This window comes from Budorcas taxicolor, chromosome 17 (genome assembly GCF_023091745.1).
Source record: "Budorcas taxicolor isolate Tak-1 chromosome 17, Takin1.1, whole genome shotgun sequence".
Lineage (NCBI taxonomy): Eukaryota > Metazoa > Chordata > Mammalia > Artiodactyla > Bovidae > Budorcas > Budorcas taxicolor.
The window spans coordinates 18,611,729-18,632,135 of record NC_068926.1 but is presented as its reverse complement, the minus strand read 5'-3'; the positions used below and the strand labels follow the sequence as shown (position 1 = coordinate 18,632,135).

General features: G+C 46.0%; 1 protein-coding gene across 3 annotated transcripts in view; it reads right to left on the bottom strand.

Moving 5' to 3' along the window:
* Positions 1-19,645, bottom strand: part of SETD7 (SET domain containing 7, histone lysine methyltransferase) — an 80,207-nt gene extending 60,562 nt beyond the window's left edge. The window contains exons 1-3 of one of the 3 annotated variants that reach the window (XM_052654877.1): positions 19,174-19,645; positions 18,337-18,469; positions 8,876-9,005 (exon numbers count right to left, since the gene is read on the bottom strand). In XM_052654877.1, the coding sequence (XP_052510837.1) occupies positions 8,876-9,005; positions 18,337-18,469; positions 19,174-19,203 (293 nt within the window). In that variant the 5' untranslated portion in view covers positions 19,204-19,645. Of the gene's footprint in view, positions 1-8,875; positions 9,006-18,336; positions 18,470-18,688; positions 18,785-19,173 lie in introns of those variants that run through there. The other 2 variants (XM_052654874.1, XM_052654875.1) reach the window with 2 other exon arrangements.
* Positions 19,646-20,407: the final 762 nt, after the last annotated feature.

The following is a 20,407-nucleotide window of genomic DNA, read 5'->3' as shown; positions in this document are numbered from 1 at the left end:
GATCTATGAGTCTGTAGCTTCTGATTGTTATAAAGTTTCAGGATAACAGTAGGATATGTGAAGAGCAATCAGTGAAATCGAGTTTTGCTCTGTAAAAATAAGCCCTGGGAAAACCCTGCTGGTCACTGTTAACTGATAATAGTAACATCAGTAATAAAATATAATAGTAAAAAATCATAACAATAATAATCCATCCTCGCTCTTGAGGGCATTGTGTTAAGTAAGTCAGACAAAGACAAATACTCTATGTCCCCATTCATATGTGGAACCTAAAAAAGCTTAACTTGGGACTTCCCTGGCAGTCCAGGGGTTAGGACCCCTCACTTCCAATGCAGAGGGTGAGGGGTCAATCCCTGGTTGGGGAACTAGGATCCCACATGCCTTTTGGCATGGCCAAAAAATTTGAAATAAAAAATAAATAAAAGCAGAAAAGTCTAACTCCTCGAAACAGATTAGTAAAGAGTAGTGGACGCCAGGGCCTGGAGGGTGGGGAAGCGCGGATAGGTTGGTCAAGGGCACAAACTTCCAGTTATAAGAGGAGTAAGTTCTGAGGATATACAGCATAGTGGCTATAATTAACAATACTTTTATACTCGAAAGTTGCTAAGAGAGTAGATCTTTTTTCTTGCCCATGCCGCATAGCTGTGGGCTCTCAGTTCCCTGACCAGGGATTGAACCTGGGCCTTGACAGTGAAAGTCTGGAATCTTAACCACTAGGCTACCAGGGTATGTGTATTATCACCACACACACATACACAAAAGGCAATGATGTGGGGAAATGGAGGTGTTATCTGATTGTGTGGAAAAAAATGCAGACACAGAGTAAAGGCAAAAAGTAGGGAGCTTCTGGGTTGGTGAGCTTGTGAAGACGCTGGGAGAGTGATGCCCTTGGAGGGGGTCTGGGAACCCCATGCCCCTTCCTCTTACTTTGCTCAATGCATCTCTTCCCTCTGGCTGTTTCTAAGTTTGGTTGCTAAGTCGTGTCTGACTCTTTGCGACCCCATGGACTGTTGCCCGCCAGGCTCCTCTGTCCATGGAATTTTCCAGGCAAGAATATTGGAGTGGGTTGCCATTTCCTGCTCCAGGGGATCTTCCCGACCCAGGGACTGAACCCAGACCTCCTGCATTGCAGGTGGATTCTTTACTGACTGGCCACCAGGGAAACCCGTTATAAAGGGTTATAACCTAAACTGAGTTATATCCTTTTTTTAACAGACTGGTGATCTAGTTTTTAAAAAATTACTAGTAGAGCTCCTTCTAGGTACCCTCCTAAGGTCATTACAGGTTTTTTTCACTCAGTCTTCACAACTAGGAGAAGCTGATAATAATTATCCCCATTTTTCAAATGAGGAAACAAGTTTAAGGAGGCCAACTTGCTAAGGCAGGGCTCTTCTGAGGTGATTCCTCAGGAAAATCTCCCGTCAATGTGCCCAGCTCCCAAGTTGTTTAAGCTCCTACAAGAAAGTAACTGAATTCACCCCAGGACTCCTTTGAATTTTCCACAATTAAAGCTAATGAGTAACCTCAAGTAAAATGAAGGCATGGAACAAAGACTGTCAGGATCAGACAGTCAGGATCAGACATTGCCTTTTTTTTTTTCCCCTTGGCATGTGGGATCTTAGTTCCCTGACCAGGGATTGAACCTGGGCTCCCTGCAGTGCAAGTGTGAAGCCTTAACCACTGGTCTGCCAGGGAAGTCTGGAGCTATATCCTCGCTTCCTGTGAGAGGAAGGGTGCAGATTCAGGGAGGAGAGGGGTGGCTTCGGAATTGAACTCACCTTGGCTTGACTCTCAGCTCCAGCTCCTACCGATGAGGTCACCTCAGGCAGGTCACTTCACCTCTCTGTGCTTTAGTTTCTTCACAAGTAAAAAAGGACTATGAAACCTACTTCACAGATTGTTGTGAAGGCTATGCCCAGTGCTGAACAAATGGTAGGTATTCAAAGTTCTCCATCTCATTCCCTCTCCCTTTCTTCTCATACATCACAAAACACTTTGCCTCAGTCAGAACTGTTCCTTAGAATACAGATGAACGTATTTGTTGAGCCTGGTTCCAACAAAAGCAACATAGGAGGGACTTTTGCCTTGTGTGGGAGGTTGGGATACATGACTTCGGAAGCCTGTTCCAACTCCAGTTTCTCTGAAATGCAAGCAAGTGCTTTCTGAAAACCAAACAAAAGAACTCCTCTGCGGACCTGTCACCTGGAAAATATCACCCTTCTCAGTGGCTCATCAGATGGGCAGCTTCTCTTAAGTTATCTGGTCAGTGATTAACTACAAGGAGCCCTCTTAGCCAGATTCATTAGGAACAAATCAACATCAGAAAATGACTTTGGCAGAGGAGGATGAAGTCATGGAGTAACAAATAATACTTTGAAATCTAATTGGCAGGTCAGGAGGAAGCATCAATAATGTTAAAAAAAAAACTGAATGAATTCACTTATCTCTATTTCATAATCAGGCTAAAAACCACATGATGTCCTAATATCACACAGCCCAAAGCCACTCTACATTGAAATATCTTTTTCTTGTTACCGTTCTAAGATTTCAAGAAGTTCTGCTAAATTGTCTTTACATCCACAAATCTTGGTCGAGATGAGAAAAATTGGGACATTAAGATGTCCCAGAATCTGGGATTATTACTGTATAAAAATCAGAGATGTGTATATTGAAGCATTTTGCATACTAAACATTTTGTAATCCCCTACAGTACTCCAGCGAATTACTGGTACCAGAGAGACTCCAGAACCACACCAACAAAGCCTCAAGACTCCTTTCTCCTCACCACATACATACCTTTGTGTCAGGACCAAAGCAGATGTTGCTGCTGCTGCTAAGTCACTTCAGTCGTGTCCGACTCTGTGCGACCCAATGGACGGCAGCCCACCAGGCTCCCCCATCCCTAGGATTCTCCAGGCAAGAAGACTGGAATGGATTGCCATTTCCTTCTCCAATGCATTAAAGTGAAAAGTGAAAGTGAAGTCGCTTAGGGAGTCCCAATTACCTAATCTTAGGACAATCCTCTTCTTTCCATTAGAAAGGGGGGAAAATGGGGAACTGCTTGGTAGCCCAGTGGTTTAGGACTTGGTGCTTTCATGGTGGGGCTTGAGTTTAATCCCTGGTCAGGGAACTAAGATTCTGCAAGTAGCATGATGTGGCCAAAAAAAAAAAAAAAAAAAAAGGCTGGGGCGGGGGTGGGGGCGGGAGGGGCAGACTGGAAAACAACTGCTGCTTGAAAAGACAGTTTAAAAAATCAGGTCAGTTTTCTCATTCATTCCTCATTTGTGGGATAAACTATCTGGTTGGTCAGACTTTAGGTTTCTGACATAATAAGCCAGATTTAACTTAAGAAAAGACAGGTCAACTGTTTGTTAAGACCTCAAAACTGGCGACAATTCTGAAGCCTCTGAAGCTAAGACAGCAGTAAAAATGTACATGTTGGCTATTTATATTGATTCAGATAGCTAGTTTCTGATGTCTCAGACGGTAAAGAATCTTCCTGCAATATAGTAGACCTGGGTTCAATCCCTGGGTTGGGAAGATTCCCTGGAAAAGGGAATGGTAACCCACTCCAGTATTCTTGCCTGGGAATTCCCATGGGCAGAGGAGCCTGGCAGGCTACAGTCCATAGTGTCAACATGACTGAAGCAACTGAGGATATTCACTTTTTACATTTCTGTATTTCTTGAAGTTCTTTTTTCCACCTAGTATTTGCTATCTATGTAATTTAAAATCAAAATAAAATATTCTGCTTCTATTCTTCCAGGCCATCTTTCCTGGCAATCTGCACATTTAAAATTCTTATTCAGATTTATCATATTCTGTGTAACGGGAAAAACTGATTCCAGACCTTTCTTGGTATAAGTTTTTATTTGTTTGAAACCGTCTCATAAATCACACACCCAGTCTATGGCACAGATTGTGGTGATGGTTTCATGGATGCAGACTATGCCAAATTCAAGTTGTGTACGTTAAACATGTACAGATTTTTGTATATGAATCATGCCTCAAGTTAAAAAAAAATCATACACCCAGGTTCAGGTTTTATATAAGATTAAAAATGCATCAAGCGAAGTCTTCTGTCACTACTCTGGAATTTTCCAAACACAGGCTCCTGTAACTGCAAACAAAGCCTTTGATGGGAACATAAGCTAGTACTACAGGTTTGCACAACTTTAAAAACTTTATCAGAAACCTTTTGTTTCCTCAGTGGTTATTTCCAAACCTTAATTTCACCCTTTTTGGAGGAATTTTTCCAGACTAAAGCCTCCTGACTGCTAGTAAAAAACCTTGAATGCCCACTTTATTTTACTCAATACATCAGATCCCCAAAAATTGGAAGCAGTAATAGGGAGAATAATTAATAAAGCAATGTAAACTAAGGTGCTGCTCCAGGTAGAAACTGACTTCTTTATGACCACTTCCTGCACCTCTCCATTAGATCTAATAGATTACATAGCATTTTATTTCAGTCATAAGACTCACTAATTTTTCCACAAATTCTTTTTTAATTTTAGTTTTAACTGGAGAATAATTACTCTATTATTACAGTATTGGAATGGTATCCGCCATACATTAACATGAATCAGTCATAGGCATACATATGCCCCTCCAGCCCGTCTCCTAAAGCACCCTCCCACCTCTCTCCCCATCGCCCGCTCCAAGTCATCACATTGCACCAGCTTTCAGTTCCCTGGATTATACAGCAAATTCCCCTTGACTGTCCACTTCACATATGGTAACATATGTTGCGGGACTACTCTCTCAAGTCACCCCACCTTTTCCCTCCCCCACCATGACCATAAATCTGTTCTTTCACACATCCTTCTAATAGATGTTTCCCAACATGATCGTTATTGGGCTTAACAAAGAAGGTTGATTATGACCTTTTGAGAACCTGTCACCACACGACTTCATCCCATGTCACAAAGGCAGTGAGACTGACCTTCTCCCCTCAAGGGATTACCTGCCACGTGCACAAGGCTAACAAGGGTGAGCTTTCCAGGTCCTTGCTAATACCATCATTCTTTGAGTCTCCCATTGGACCTAAGTCTCTTCAGTTGTTTGAGTGGTAGGTATAAAAATCAGTGAATTTGTGCCCCCAAAAGAAAAAAAGAAAAAAGTGAATTTCTTTCTATTCCTGAGATAGTTACTGACCTAATGCTTCAGCCTTACCTGGTGCTCCAGTTTGCCCTGGTCTGGACCCATAGGCAGAACGCTGCATTAGTAAGGCACACTGGAGGAACTGCATGAAGCTGGTCAGAGCTGGACGTGACTAGCTTGACAGAAGGAGGGATGCGTCTGGAAGTCTCAAGGTCCCACTCGGCACCCCAGGCCTCATTCCTGGCACACTGGTTGGGAAACTTAGCCTAACTCTTGAGTACAGATCAAGCCCATGTGCTCAGTCACTCTGTCATGTCAGACTCTTTGTGACCCCACAGACTCTAGCCTATCAAGCTCTTCTGTCCATGGAATTCTCCAGGCAAAAATACTGAAGCAGGTTGCCATTGTCAAGTAGATCCCCTGGGATCAAACCCAAGTCTCCTGTGCTGGCAGGTGGATTCTTTACCACTGAGCCACCTGGGAAGCCCAAAGCAAGCCCACAACCAACACTAAATTCAACCAAACCTGCTGGACTGTTTTCCCAGAGTCAATCAATTAATTAGGTATGACCTTTAAAGTTAGAGATTTAAAGCATTCTTTAAATACTTGTGTGTGTGTGTCTATGTGTGTGAGAATTCTACCCTCTTTTTCATCTCCTATGCTCATTCAGCAAGAACTTTTTTCCTAGTACCAAATTAAGAGAAAGTGCTATTAAGCATAGAAGATGAAACAGACACAGATTTTGTCCTCAAGGAAACCTCACTTCTGTAGGGGAAATAAGACTCATTTTGGGCTGCGCTTGTTGCTTGTGGGATCTCAGTCCCTAACCAGGGATTGAACCTGCACCCCGTGCACTGGAAGTGAGGAGTCTTAACCCCTGGACTGCCAGGGAAGTCCTTGGAAATAAGACATTCATATAAATATATATTTGTTGAATGAATAAAAGTATAACTGCATGAGGTAAACAGTGACACTTTCCAAAAAAGAGTTATAGATAAACTCTGTGGAAACAAGGCAGGAAAAATCTCCCTCTGGATGGCTTAAAGGGGTTGTGAGAGAGAAAAGCACTGATACCAAATCCAGTAAGAGGCCACTACAGGCTTTGGGTATCCACCAGGGCAGAAAAAAGGAAGGAGAATACTGATGAACACGAATAGTTTGGAAGCCAGTTTCTGCTAAAATGAGGTTGAGTGTGGGGCTGGGGACAATGGGAAAGAGAAGGTTGGAGTTAAAAGTTTACAAAAGTTCTCTGAGGCTTTTATTGCTTTCCTCACCCCTCCTTATTTGAGATAATTGAGAGCCTGAGGACGTATTAATATTTTTTTAAAAAAGCAACTCACTCCACCTACAGAAAAGGGATGGGATGCTGCTGGGTCACAAGCCAGTGTCTATGATCACCCTTCAACTATCAGCTTAGACAATTTCTCTCCTGAAGGAATTTCAAGGTTTGTGGAAGCTTCAGCTTATTACCAATGTCAAGAATTTAGCAAGCGGTGCTATGTCTGATACTAAGCAGGACCCTGTGGGGCTCCTGGGCAGACCTTTCTGCGCTCCCATTTCTTTGATTACAGGCAATAACCTTCATTCAGCCTCCATGACCTCCCCTGAGTTTCAAGGGGCAGATTCAAGCAGTTGTTAATTAGGGAAGGGAGGGGATGCAAGACCAGGGAGAAACAGTCCAGAGCAGCCTTGGGGCAAAGTCCTATTTTCCCATCAACAGATACAGGTGACAGACAATATCTTTGAGCCATTCTGCAGAGACTGAAACCCCCTCCAGGTGGGAGAAGTTAGCGATTAATGACAGTATGCTGCCCACAAGCAATGTAGACCCCAGACCAGTTGGACCTGAAGGCTGACCATATGGACTCCTACTTATCTCACTGCCAACCCATCAGAAGAATATCTATGAGTTGGTCACGCCCTATTTGAACAATTAAGATAAAACTTGTCACTGTCTTCCCCAAGCTGGGACACTTGGTTTTGAGGGCATTAGCCCGCTGTGTTCCCCTCTGTCTGGCAAAGCAATAAAGCTACTCTTTTCTAGTTCACCCAAAACTCTGTTTCCAAGATTTGATTTAGCACCGGTGTACAAAGCTGAGCTTTCAGCATCTTGTCCCACAGAATTTTATAATCTGCTTTAGCTAAATCCACTTCTGGGGTCTTCCCTGGAAGTCCAGTGGTTAGGACTCTGAGCTTCCACTCAGGGGGACGTGGGTTGGATCCCTGTTCAGGGAACTAAGATCCCACATGCAGTCAAAAAAAATCCATTTCTGTATTACTCAGTCAAGTGGTACGAAAAGAGCCGGTTCTTCCGTGCCTCTGAATTCCTCTAATTGCTGGAGAAATTCACCCAGCCACTCCTCATTTCTGAAGATGACATGGCTTAAAAGTCACTACTGGCAAGCTGGGCCTGTGTAACCCATCTCTTTTGAAAGAGACTAGTCCTAGCTATTCCCACCTATCTCAAGAGGGTGAAGAACTTCTGCCTCATGGTGTTCTCATACAGGAGGTGAAAGCAAAGTGAAAGAATCCTGCTGAGAAAAATATTTTAACTAGAGGGAGAACATAGGAAACACTATTACAACGTCAGCATTAAGGTATCACACGCAATGTCTAGTCACCCCAAAGACAAGCGTTTACAACATTGGGCCTGGAGCTGGCCCTGCCTATGTTCACGCCTCTTACTGCGAGAACCATAATGACGGGGCTTTGAGGACCTCTGCTAAATATTCTCTTGACTAATCTCAGGAGGAGAGAGAATACGCTGAGAAAATGATGAAGCTGCAGGAACAATGGGGTGGCTGAAGCTTCTTTCAGGAAATTAAGAAACTGGACCATGATATCTGAGAATGGGCTGAATGTAACAGAGTAAGTGTGCACTGCACTCGAGAAAGAGCGTGGATCAGTCACTACTGGGATGGCACACACTGGTCCCTAACGAACGATCCCCACTTGTGTAACTTTATGGAGACGCATTACCTGAACAAACAGGTGAAATCCATCAAAGACCCACCAACCTGTTTAAAATGAGGGCCCCTGAATCTGGCATGGCAGAGGGTGTCTTTGACAAGTGCACCCTCGGAGGCGATGATGGCAGAGCTGAGTCTCAGGCCATAGCCATGGTGGGGGGATAACCAAGCAGGACCCTATGGGATCTTCCCGGGACAGACCCCTCCCCCATATCCTCTGCGGTAGCTCCCCTCTGAAGTACCTGGATAACAGTACTGATGCACATTTCCCAAGTTGACTTACAGATGCTAAATCCCTCACCAAATGGAAGAAATGGACCCCTTGATGACCATGAGCGAATAGCCCCCAGACTTACTGGCGCCTCTGGGTTGGTAAAGCTAACCCCTGTGACACTGCCCATTACCTCACCGTCAATCAGAGAATTGTACACAAGCTCATTACATATCCTGGGATACCCTGGCCTTACCTTGTCTTTAAAAATGCTTTCCTGAAACCCGTGCAGGAGTGTAACAGGCAGCACTAGGTGCCCTGGACTGCTTGCTTGGTGCCCTGCACAAAATACTTTCCTTCTCCACCACCTGGTGTCAGCAGACTGGCTTCACTGTGTGCAGGCCACTTGAGTTCTGTAACAGGGGCTGAATTCCCTGGGCCCCAAAGCAGTACATGCATGTTGGGCTTACCCTGACCTTTTCTATACATTGTACTAAAATACTGAAATCCTCTCATTCATATCATTCTTCCAAATCGTTTGGTACCTACCTCCTACCCCCAAAACGAAACAAAACCAAACCGTGAGTGCTACCTGCCATCAAAGAAGAAGAACTTGCCCCGTCCATTCTTTTCTCCGTGAATGAAGTTGCCCTCGAATCTGTCCGTGGAGGAGTAGGTGACTGTGCAGAAGCCGTGCGGCAATCCATCGTCGTCCAGGTGCCCTGGGAAAGGGAAACGCGAGGCAAACCTTAACATCTTCCATGCTCCCCCACCCTCAGGTCTGTGCTTAGACGCTGCCAGCAAGTGCCCTGAGCAGCCTGGGGGTCCCTTCCTTGCTCAGGGAAGGGCGAATGCCAAGCTTTCTCTGCCTGCATCAGCACCATCAATTCCAGTCAGATACTCTTTCAAAAGGACGGGTCCACGATAGAGCACCTTAGACACATGTAAGAATAAGAACCCCAACCACACTCATATTTTACTAGGGATTGAAAGTTATTCTCAGTAATAACATCTGCAGTGTGAGTTTCAATTGATTCAGTACCAAACCGCATGGTACTCCTCAGGTTTGGAATTAATGCCCCTGAACGGTCATGCTTAACCGAAATGTGGTTGAGATGGCACATGTGTGATGTGATTCTAGAACCAAGCACAATACAATTTTATACATCATTATATGGCTATGGTTTTTCCAGTGGTCATGTATGGATGTGACAGTTGGACCATAAAGAAAGGTGAGCGCAGAAGAATTGATGCTTTTGAGCTGTGGAAAAGACTCTTGAGAGTCCCTTGGACTGCAAGGAGATCCAACCAGTCCATCCTAAGGGAGATCAGTCCTGGGTGTTCATTGGAAGGACTGATGTTGAAGCTGAAACTCCGATACTCTGGCCACCTGATGTGAAGAGCTGACTCATTGGAGAAGACCCTGATGCTGGGAGGGATTGGGGGCAGGAGAAGGGGACGACAGAGGATGAGATGGCTGGATGGTATCACCGACTCAGTAGACATGGGTTTGGGTGGACTCCAGGAGTTGGTGATGGACAGGGAGGCCTGGCGTGCTGCAGTTCACGGGGTCACAAAGAGTCAGACATGACTGAGTGACTGAACTGAACTGATACGGTCTGATGTGGAGCTCTGCTGGCCAAGCACCCTCTGAAAACCCCCCTGTTCTTTGTTACCTTCTGACAACAAGAGCTCGACCCACTTAGTTTCTACAACTGTCCTAACGTCAGCACCTCATTGTAGAAACACACAAACTCAGAGTCCTTCTAAGCTTGAACTTAAGCTTAACATTGAACCTACTGCTTTACCTTATAAAAATCTTTCAGCTTTCAATGTTCAGTAATAACCTTGTCATATACCTTCTGCCCATTGGGTTCAGAGGGTTTGTGCTTTAAATGTAGCCAGAAGTATCCACATGACCATTTAGGCAGTGATTTTGAACATCAGTAGCCATGATTACACTGTGATCTTTAAATTGCTGGTTCTTCTCGCGTCACCAACTGGTATATTTTAACATTTATGTTTCCAGTCAACATTTAGGTTTCTTATTATTATCCACATATTTCACAAAACCCAGGAGTCACCACCTTGGTGTCTCCCCAGTCATTTTGCTGAGCTAATTTTGCAGAGGTGGGTTGAAAATAAAGGCAGCAGTTAATCTGCTGACTTTTTCCTGGGTTAATGACCTGAGTCATGGATGAAAAGGTATAAAATAATTAAATACTGTGCAATGCAAGGACATTAAACACATAAATATGGCTTCCAGATGGCTCACAGACATTAAAAAAAAAAAAGGAACACAGACCATAACACCACAATGAATGCTTTACTCTCCTAAAATAATTTCTTTTAAAGTGATAAAAGAATATCATCCCTTAGAAGGGATAGTAAGCAAGCACTCTTATGAAGAACAGAAAAACCTGTTTATTTGTATTATTGATTACATAAACATAAAATACAAATGAACAAAGACGGTTTTATTGCTATATCTCATTCTGTATAGAATGAATTACCTAGAATATATCACAAGAAAGCATGGCTATTTAAATAAATCACAATCAATAAGGATCCTTTTCTCTTAACACATTTTTTTTTTTTTCACCAAGGGCCAGGAGGTTAATGATTAGGAGGGAACCAGGCCACATTTGCTTCCTTGCTCAAAAACCAAAAACTGTATGTGACATGATTCAATGACACTTGAATCATATGATATAATTTGGACAATTATTTTCTAAATATCTACTGATGACATTTTTCTCATTGAAATAAATTAAATCTTTTTCTTTTTTCATAAAAAACCCCACTCAGTGTGTAGTTAAAAGCTTTTTTTAATGAAATGTTGCTCAGATCAAATTAAATTTAGCTGTTAGCATTCCTACGAATGTAGCACCCCACTTTTGATTTAGGTATAACTATCAGAATAACCATTTTAGCCTTATATTGAAGTACCTACTAATTTGTTGAAAATGCTTTCTCCATATAAAACAGGCCACATATTTCAGACATTATAAAACTAATGTTTGATGAAATTAGTGATTCTGCCTCATTTTTTTTTTTTAATATATTTAAAAACTTTATTTGGCCATGCCGGGTCTTGGCTGTAGCATGTGGGATCTAGTAATAGTTTCCTGACCAAGGATCAAAACTGGGCCCCTTGTGTTGGGAACACAGAGTCACTGGACCACTGTGGAAGTTCCTATGCTACTTTGGATCAAGAGAAGTATTATGATAAATATGAACACTAAGGGGAAAAAAAAACGCAGTGTAAATTCATTTCCACTTTTCCTCAGTTGCAATGGTCCTGTCCTATTTCTGAGCAAAACATTGCAGGTGCACCCTCAGCAGCGGCATTTAGATATTAGAGAAAATTGGAAGCATCACAGAACACAATAAAAACACCTGAGGGACAGTCCTGAATCCTACTGAGATGAAAGCGGTAACATCAACCACGCTCCATGAAGGATGCTTGCCTCTGTGCAGGCCAGTGGAGAGAAGTCCCATGGCCTTCTTAGTCTCTAGGGAGAAAGGAACAGAGGGGCTGCTGAATGATGGCCATTTTTCTGGTGATACCACGTGTCTAGGAAGAAGGCTGGGACGGGTGACCCTTTATTGCCTTTCCAAAGCTGTTCAGGTTGCGTGCTCGTGCTGCGAGAAATCTCTGAAATCGCCTTCTATCAGATCACAGCAGGGTCCCGTGGTTGGCTTGTCTGTTCTCTCCTCATCCTTCCAAAAGCAGGACGATGTGATCAATGACCAGGATGTGATCAATGACCAGGATCAATGAAAAGGAGCTAAAAGTTAATACGGCTTATGATCATTCAAGACTTCCATCCTGAATATTTAATAGCCTGGGGTGGTGTTTCTGGCAGCAGAACTTTACGTTTAAAACAACACCCACAACCAAAACAATAACAGTTAAGAGACTTTCCAAGAAAAGAAATGTCAGGAAGAGAAGAGGCTGGGTTGCTATGACCTCACATCTCCTACCAACTAGCGCTACAGGAGCTTCTGGTACAACTCTTGTTCCAAAGCCATTTGGACAATTAGATCATGTACTATTTATCTTGCCAGTAAGTCAATTTAACGGAGAGGGAGACTGAAACACAGAGATGAAAAAAACATCTGTATACCTACTATGCATCAGGCACTGAGTTATGTAATTTCCTATTATCTAAATTAAACCTCACAACCATCCCTTGAATTCCAGTCTTACAGATGAGAAAGTCATCTTATTGCCCAAGAAGCACATTAACAAGTACCCTGAAGGAGCTAATGGATGCTAAGAACTCCTTCCCCCACTCTTTCTATCCTGGGATAAGAGCAAACTGGCAGGGTATCCTTTCCTGCCAATGGCAGAAGTGGTGACCTCTAAAGAGAGGTGTCTCAGGTCCCAGGCAGAGAAATGGAAGAGGCCTTCAGAGTTAAGAGAGTTCTCACAGCACCAGCATATCCTGATGGCAAATGCCTGTCTCTTCCACGTGTCACCCAATGCAAAGAACAACACCAGTCCTGCCTGCTCGGACTGGGGTCAGCCTGTGCAATGTGCCAAGTCAGCCGACAGCCTTCCAGGCCAGTTCCCACTCAACAGAGGTTGAGGGCCAGACCCAAACAAGGAAAACCCGCTTGAACGACAGCTGTGTGTTGCGAGAGCAGCCCCAGCTCTTGTGTTGTATATCTGTCTGCAGCACGGTGTTCAAATATTGACAGAAGTTAGAGAAAGGGGAAAAAAAGGAACCGTCTCACAAATCTACTTTTTCACTTTGCTCTCAAGATCATTATCTACTGAACAGACAGAAGTTCAATTTTTTTTCCCCTCGGGTTCCCTCAGAGTTTTTTTCCTGAACCTGATGAGAGCGAGGGCTGTATTTTATGCAGTGATGGTTCCTCTCAGCAGAGGAAATTCCCTCTGGATCAGACACTGTGCTGCTTACAGCCGCAGGCTTTCTCACAGGAGATCTGAGTGTGTATGTGTGTGTGTGTGTGAGAGAGAGAGAGAGAGAGAGTGTGTGTGTGTGTGTTCCTCTCAGAACCAGAGACCCTTACACGCATTGTTGGTTTTGTAGAACAGAACTATTTTTAAAAAGGTAATAATCATTAAGAAGGCAAACTTATTCTGTTTAGTGCAAGAATGTGCCTTCATGATGAAGCACTTATGCTTGTGGTTAAAAACACAATTTGATTTTTGAAAGTTATCCTTTGCAAGAGCTCAGGTATTAGTTGTGAGGGTCATAGTTTTAATGTGAGGCCCACATACAAAGGGTGTTACCAGAACACCTCGCCTGTATTCTTCCTAAGTTCAGAGCATCAGCAGTCTTGTTAGAGACAGGTAGGATAAGTGATTAGGAGGACAGTTAAAAATACTCTTAATATTTGAGAGAGCAGCATGGAAGCATGGGACTTCCCATGAAGAATCCACCAGCAATGTGGAAGACCTGGGTTCAATCCCTGGATCGGGAAGATCCCCTGAAAGAGGACATGGCAGCCCACTGCAATATTCTTGCCTGGAGAATTCCATGGCAGGCTACAAGTTCATGGGGTCGAAAACAATCAGACACGACTGAGTGACTAAGCACACACACACCATGGAAGCATGTACATTAACATATGTAAGATAGAGAGCAAATAGAAATTCGCTGTATGACTCAGGGAACTCAAACCTGGGCTCTGCCATGACCTAGAGGGGTGCGAAAGGGTGGGAGGTGGGGGGGAGGTTTAAGACGGAAGGGATATGTGTACACCTATGGCTAATTCATTTTGATGTATGGCAGAAATCAAACCAATATTGTAAGGTAATCATCAATCAATTAAAAATAAATATATTTTAAGGGGAAAAAAATCCTCTTACTATTTGAGGGGACTGGGGCAGTGAGACACGGAGATTCTTGTTTTCATTCTGGCTTCTTCGTTCTAGTGATGCTGCTCTTTCCCCTTTTTTGCTTCCTCCATGTCGCCTTTATGCTTCCAGGCCTGTCTGATTTTTCCTGCCCTCATAACTGCTACTTCAAAGAGCCTTCTAGATGATCGCTTCACCTGCTCCCCACTGCCTGTTCATCCTCCCAGAGCAGAGCGCCCATCCTTCCACTCTGAGCTCTAAAGAGCCTCTAGGACAGTTCACAGTCTGGGCCTGTGACAAGACTCCGTTCCTGTGTTACCCTCCACTTTTCTCCTCCTCGACCCTCTGTTATAGTAGAAGCCAGCGGTTCGTCTCTGAATGTGCCTGCAATAATTCCACTCTCCCCCTCTCTTTTTTCTTTTCCTTTTTTGTTTTGGTGCACCTGGGTTAACATTTGATTAGCTGAAATTCCTTGATGATACTAATGAATCATACATAAGTCCCCTTCTTTGCAGGATGATACTAGTCTTATTGAATTTTGCCAACCTAATTAGAGAAAACCTTTATCTCAGCATTTGCATTTGTATTTATTTAGTGAAGTTGTTTCTTTTCAAATGCTTGTTGGTCATTTGTTTTCTTTTTCCCTGTGAATTGTTGTTTCGTTCCACACCTCTTTTTTCTCACAAAGTGCCTCTTTCAACTGGACTTAATTCCACACCAGCTCTTCGGGGAATTCCTTCCCCAGCTACTTCCACAAGCTGTATGCACTTCCCACTTGCTCTCAACCACCATCACTCATCTGATTAGATATGATATATTTATTTCAAATTACATTAGGGACCACCTTGTATTCATCTTTGTGTCTACTGGCAGGCAAAGAAATAGATGTAATAAAAAAAATTCTATTCCCAAAGCTAAACATCACCCTTCGGTGAACCAATGAGCCTCAAAGAAAAAAAACCACAGCAAGGGGACTTTCTTGGCCGTCCAGTGGTTGAGACTCTGCGCTTCCAATGCCAAGGGCATGGATTTGATCCCTTGTAGGAACTAAGATCCCGCATGCTGTGCAGTGCAGCGAAGAAACCCTTTAAAATAATAATCATATAAAAGAATAAAACCCACAGCGGGAGCTCAGGTGATGTTTGCAGGCCTGCTGAGGCCCAGGGCAGCCTTCCCAAGGAAGCACAGCCAACATCATAAACAGAAACTCCCTCCCCTCCACCCACCTGCCCTCAGGGATTCCTCCACCAGAGCTTAGAACTCCACCTAAGCTGCAGTTCCACCCTAACAGAAAGGCAACTAAAAGATACGACAATCAACACTCAAACTTCAGTCCTGAAGAGACCAGTTTCTTCCCCAGAGTAAATTTCCAAGGAGGAAGAAAAAGGATGTCGCTGGCAGAGGCTATAAGTTGAATTCTCTTTCCCCAAATATATTTTTTTCTGAAAGTCACTGAACTCTTTCAGAACCAGTCTCTAAAGAGTGACACTGATAAAGAAGGACACTGACACAACATTTAACTGTTGCTTTCAAACTCAGCTACCAACTGTTTCCTATATGTGACTGGCTCATTAAGAAATAAAAAATAAGAAGGGTGGAGGAAGACTATCTGGAGAAGCGAATGGCAATCCACTCCGGTATTCTTGCCTGGAGAATTCCATGGACAGAGGAGCCTGGCAGGCTACAGTCCGTGGGGTTGCCAAGAGTCAGACATGACTGAGCAATTCACACACACACACACGGGAGACAATGTAGTATGGTGGAGCAGGGTTCTGGGGTCCCAGCCTGTCCCCTGCATGGCTGAGGGTCCTTGGATCAGTTCTTAACTCCTCTAAGCCTCAGTTTCCTCCTCTGTAAAATTAGGACAGTATGAGTACCCACATCATGAGACTAAATGCATAATGTTTGTGTGATACACTTAGCACAGAGCCTGCACATGGTAAGAACTAAATAATTACAGCAAGAATGATAGCTAAGACAACGAAATTACAGAGAACACACGCTCTGTATATGGACAGAGGTAGGTTAGCTGGTTCTTCAACACCAAGATGCTCAGACTAGCCTTTTACCAGTCCCCCGTGTGTGCGTTAGATCTTGACACTATTACAGACAGCACTTTAAAAGGCCAGGAATGGCTGGAAAAAAGCCTACTTATACACATGCATGCTCTAGACACTGTGTGAGTCCGAGCCTTGTGCGCCTCTAAGGACTTAAAGACTCTGCGTTACTTTGTTTACTGTTGGTATTACTGAGTAACCATGTATCCTGGATTGCTCCAGACATTCAAGGTTTAAGCCAGTTGTGCCAGCATAAGTATTAAATAGTGACCCTTCTCAAGTATATTCTGACTTTGGATACAATGTCTATTAACATACCCCCACATTCTATATAACAGAAACTTCCTTGCTTATATACAGAAGTTTCTCTGCTTCCACCCATTGAGCAATCTCAAAAGCATCGATGTATTTCTAAAGCGGCTTGTTCACATTCTGCAAGGAGCCTGGGACTGTGGACAACTGAGTCTTAGGTTTCCAAACAGCTTCAAAGTGTAAGGTAGTTTAACCTTGGGAGCACTGCCTGTGATCAAGGGTTTGCATTATTTTTAGGAGTCTAAGTAAACTTTGAAGAATGAGAGCAAGTCCTAACAATATGAGAGTAGCATTTTTCAATTATCTTTCATAACATGAAGGCATACATAGTCAATAATTTAAAGAAGATTACCAATCAACGTCTTTGGGCCTCAGGAAGTTCCAGCATTGGCTTTACTTAGAAATAGTTCAGGGCATTGTGAATTTAAAACAAAACCAACACTCCTTGAAGCACGATAAAGAACTAAGAAGCTTCAACACTTACATGAAGACAGCTTTTAGAGAATTCAAAAATATTATCCAACTTAGTCTCTCCCTAAGACCTTGGGAGCATTGCAAACGGAGTCAATTATGCTGATATAAAAATTGATTTTTTTTCCTCCCAAAGTAGCAGTAACTGCATTCTCATGAGTCTGTAAGCCTTGTCACTTTGTTTTTCTTTACCATTTCTAAGAACTTGTTTATACAAATTAGATAGAAAGCAGATTCAACCAAAAGCTAAAAAATGTTTACTTAGCTGTTTGGTTAAAATATTCTGGAATAATACCACGCAACACTGCAAAACATCACGACGTACCGTCCAGGGTAGAATCATAGAAATAAATAACGCTAACGTGTATTTTCCAGTATTCACTGTTACAAAATCATAACGTCTCAGGATACAAACAACTAGATTGTATAACGTCCCCACCTCGTTTTTTTAGAACTAGCAAAAAAAAAAAAAAGAAAAAGAGGTGGAGAAACTCAGCAAAACAAAGTGGCGAGAAAAGTCGGGGGAGGGGCGCTGGAAGCGAAGGGGCGGAGAAACACGACACAGAGGCGGTGATATCACCCACAGCCAACTGCATGGAATTCAGAAAGTTAAGTGTCACCCAGCAATTTGGGTCCGGGCTTGCGGGGCGCCTGCACAGCGTGGCGGCGGCGGCAGCCGCCGGGGAAGCAGGAAGGGGGAGGGGCGGTGTGGCCGAGTGCGCTCCGGGGCAGCGGAGGCCAGGTCGGCGTGCGTTCAAGCCCCGGGTCCGGAGCCTTGTCCCCGGCCCTGCAATGATTTCATCTTTTCGGAGGAGCGACCGCCCGAGCCGCGGCTGCCACGTGCCTGGTCCAGCCCTGTGCGCTGCGCCGGGGGACGGACCCGGACGCGACCGCGGTCACCGCGGATCGCAGCGGCAAGCCGAACGAAAGGGCTGGCGCCGGGAGAGGGGCTCAGGATTGCTCCGCCGAGATCGCCAGCGGCGGCGGGGGAGGGGGCCCGGGGGGGGGGGGTCTGTCCTCCTGCGCACCTCCATCCCCCATCCCCGAAAAGGGGAAGGCCGGAGTGCCGGGCAGGTTTTGTAACTCCGAGGGCGGATGCAGGCGGCGGCCGGGCAGGATGGAGCAGCCGTGCCCCTCTCCTGACCCCCCGGGGACCCCGGCCCAGCTGAGCCCCGTCCCCGGCCTGCGCCCCGCCGCTCAGTGCGCGTTCCCGGTGGCGTGGCCGTGGCCGTCCGGCCCCTGCGCGAACCCGGCCACCCGCGTAGGGGACAGTGGCGGCCGCTGGGGGCCCGCAGCCGCGCCGGTCGCAGCCCGCCACTCCTTCCGCGTCCCGTGCCCCCTCCGGCGCCTCCTCCCGGGGCCCCACAGAGACGCTTGTACCTTCCACCGCCTCCTCCACCATCTCGTCGTCGCTATCCATGGCGGCTGGGGACCCTGCCCAGCTCGGGGCCGCGCGGCTGCCTCGCGTCCCTCCGGGTGCTCGCGGCGGCTGAGCGAGCGCTGGGGCTGAACCCTGCGAGTTTGGAGGAGGAGGAAGAGGAGGAGCAGTCGGGGCTGGCTCGCACTGCCTCCCCCTACAGCCCTTTCAGTTCCTTGGCCTTAAGCTGCTCCGTCGGCAGCCGTCCCTCCTCCCTTCGCCCACTGGCGCCCTTGCCTCCCAGGCTCCGGGGTGCCGCGGTGGCCGCCGCCGCCGCCGCTGCAACTTTCTCCTGTAATACCCGCTCTTTGTTACCGAGCAGCTGATCCGCTGACATCACCCAGCGCCGGTGCGCTCCCTCCCTCGCTGATTGACAGTTCCCTGTCCCTTCCCAGAAGTAAGGCTCCTTAAAACGAAAGGCGCTCCCGGTCCGCGCTGGCTCTGCGCCCCACCCCGCCAGTCCCCCGGCCCATTACGGGTTTAGCTTTTGCTTCTGCGAGGCTGGGTGCGCTCCGAGGGCTCTCCTCGCGGCACTTGGGACCTCCGGGTAGCCACCCTTGGGGGTGGGGCGGGCTCAGAATGCTCGACCTCCAGCTATGCCAGGCACCCGTTGGAAGTCCGCGTTCAGTGCTCGCCAGCCGCAGCAGCCCTCCCCTCCCCGCCCCGGCTCCTCGGGACAGCCTCCAAAGAGCCGGGCAAGCTAAGGCAGTGTTCTGATACTCCAGCGCCTCAACTTCCTCTCGCCCTCGCCCCCACTTCATCCCGTTTGCCACCCGGAGCTGCACGAGTGCGGCACGCACGGGAGCGCAGGTGTCCCCGCGTTGCAGCATCACATCCGCGAGCAGGTTTCCCAGGCGCCAGGGGGTGACATCCAGCCCGGATGCCGCCGGACTGCGGCTCCCACCCTAGCGCGCTGCGTCCCCACCCTCCTCGGGACCATCAGGCGTCTCGTCTCGAGTGATTCAGAGCTTCAGCAAATCCAAATGGCAGCGGGCTCTTTATCAGGCAGGAAATAAGCCGCGCGGAAGGCCTGGCAGGTCCCTCCTCGCGGTGGTGGTAACGGAAAAGGAGCCACCGAGTGGAGCTCCCGAGGAAGGACCCTCCGTCTGGCGCGCCTCCTCCTGTCGCCTCCCGCCCAGTACGTGTGATGTCCCCAGCCGTCTCTTGGTTTCTCCAAGTGCCAGCCCTTCACAGATTCCTGCTCTTGAAGTGTAGAACATCACGGGGCCCCCGCTTCCCGGCCCCGCCACTTAGTGTCATTACGGCGTTGCCTCTTACAGGTGGCGGTAAAGGGCGGCTGTAAATAGCTGGTTAAATGGATGCAAATGTACACAATGTACCGTGGAATTACCGGGTGCCGCTTTGGGCATCTGCCAAGAACAGCTACTGCACGCAGCGGGCGAGGGCGGGGAGAGGAGAGGAGGGAGCAGAGAAAGTTGTTCTGTTTTGTTTTCTGAACCACGAATGAGACTTGCGGATTTCGGAGTACTTCCAGTACCCGGGAGACCACGTCTTGTTTTGGGGCTTTGTGCTTAAATGCCAGGTATTTTTTTTTTTTTTTAATCGAGTACTGTGTTTCTTCTTAAACTCAGTTTTTATTCTGTGAAAAAGAGCACAATGTTAGGGACATTTGTCTCAGCACTGCCAGAAATTTCAGTCCGTTTTGACTGAGAAAGAGAGGGAAGGCCCCCTGAGCCAGGGGTTAAGAAGGTTGTGTCCTGGTGATGCTCACCTGCAGAAGGGCTTGGGCAAGCCACCTTTTCACAGCTTGAATTCCTCCCCTAGGAGATAAGAGGCTTAGGCTACACTGGTATCAGGTCTGCCAGCTCAGGCTAGACTGATCAGAGGTCCTTCAGCCTAGTCTATACTTTTCTAAAGTCTTCTGGCTTAAATATAACCTTCTTAGAGTCCTCCAGGGCAGACACCTGGGCTCCAAAGCTACACAGAGAACCAGTTTCTGCAGTGGAAGATGAAAGAGCCACTTTGGATTACACCATTTTCAGACATGAACTGCAGAAATAGGATTTTATTTCT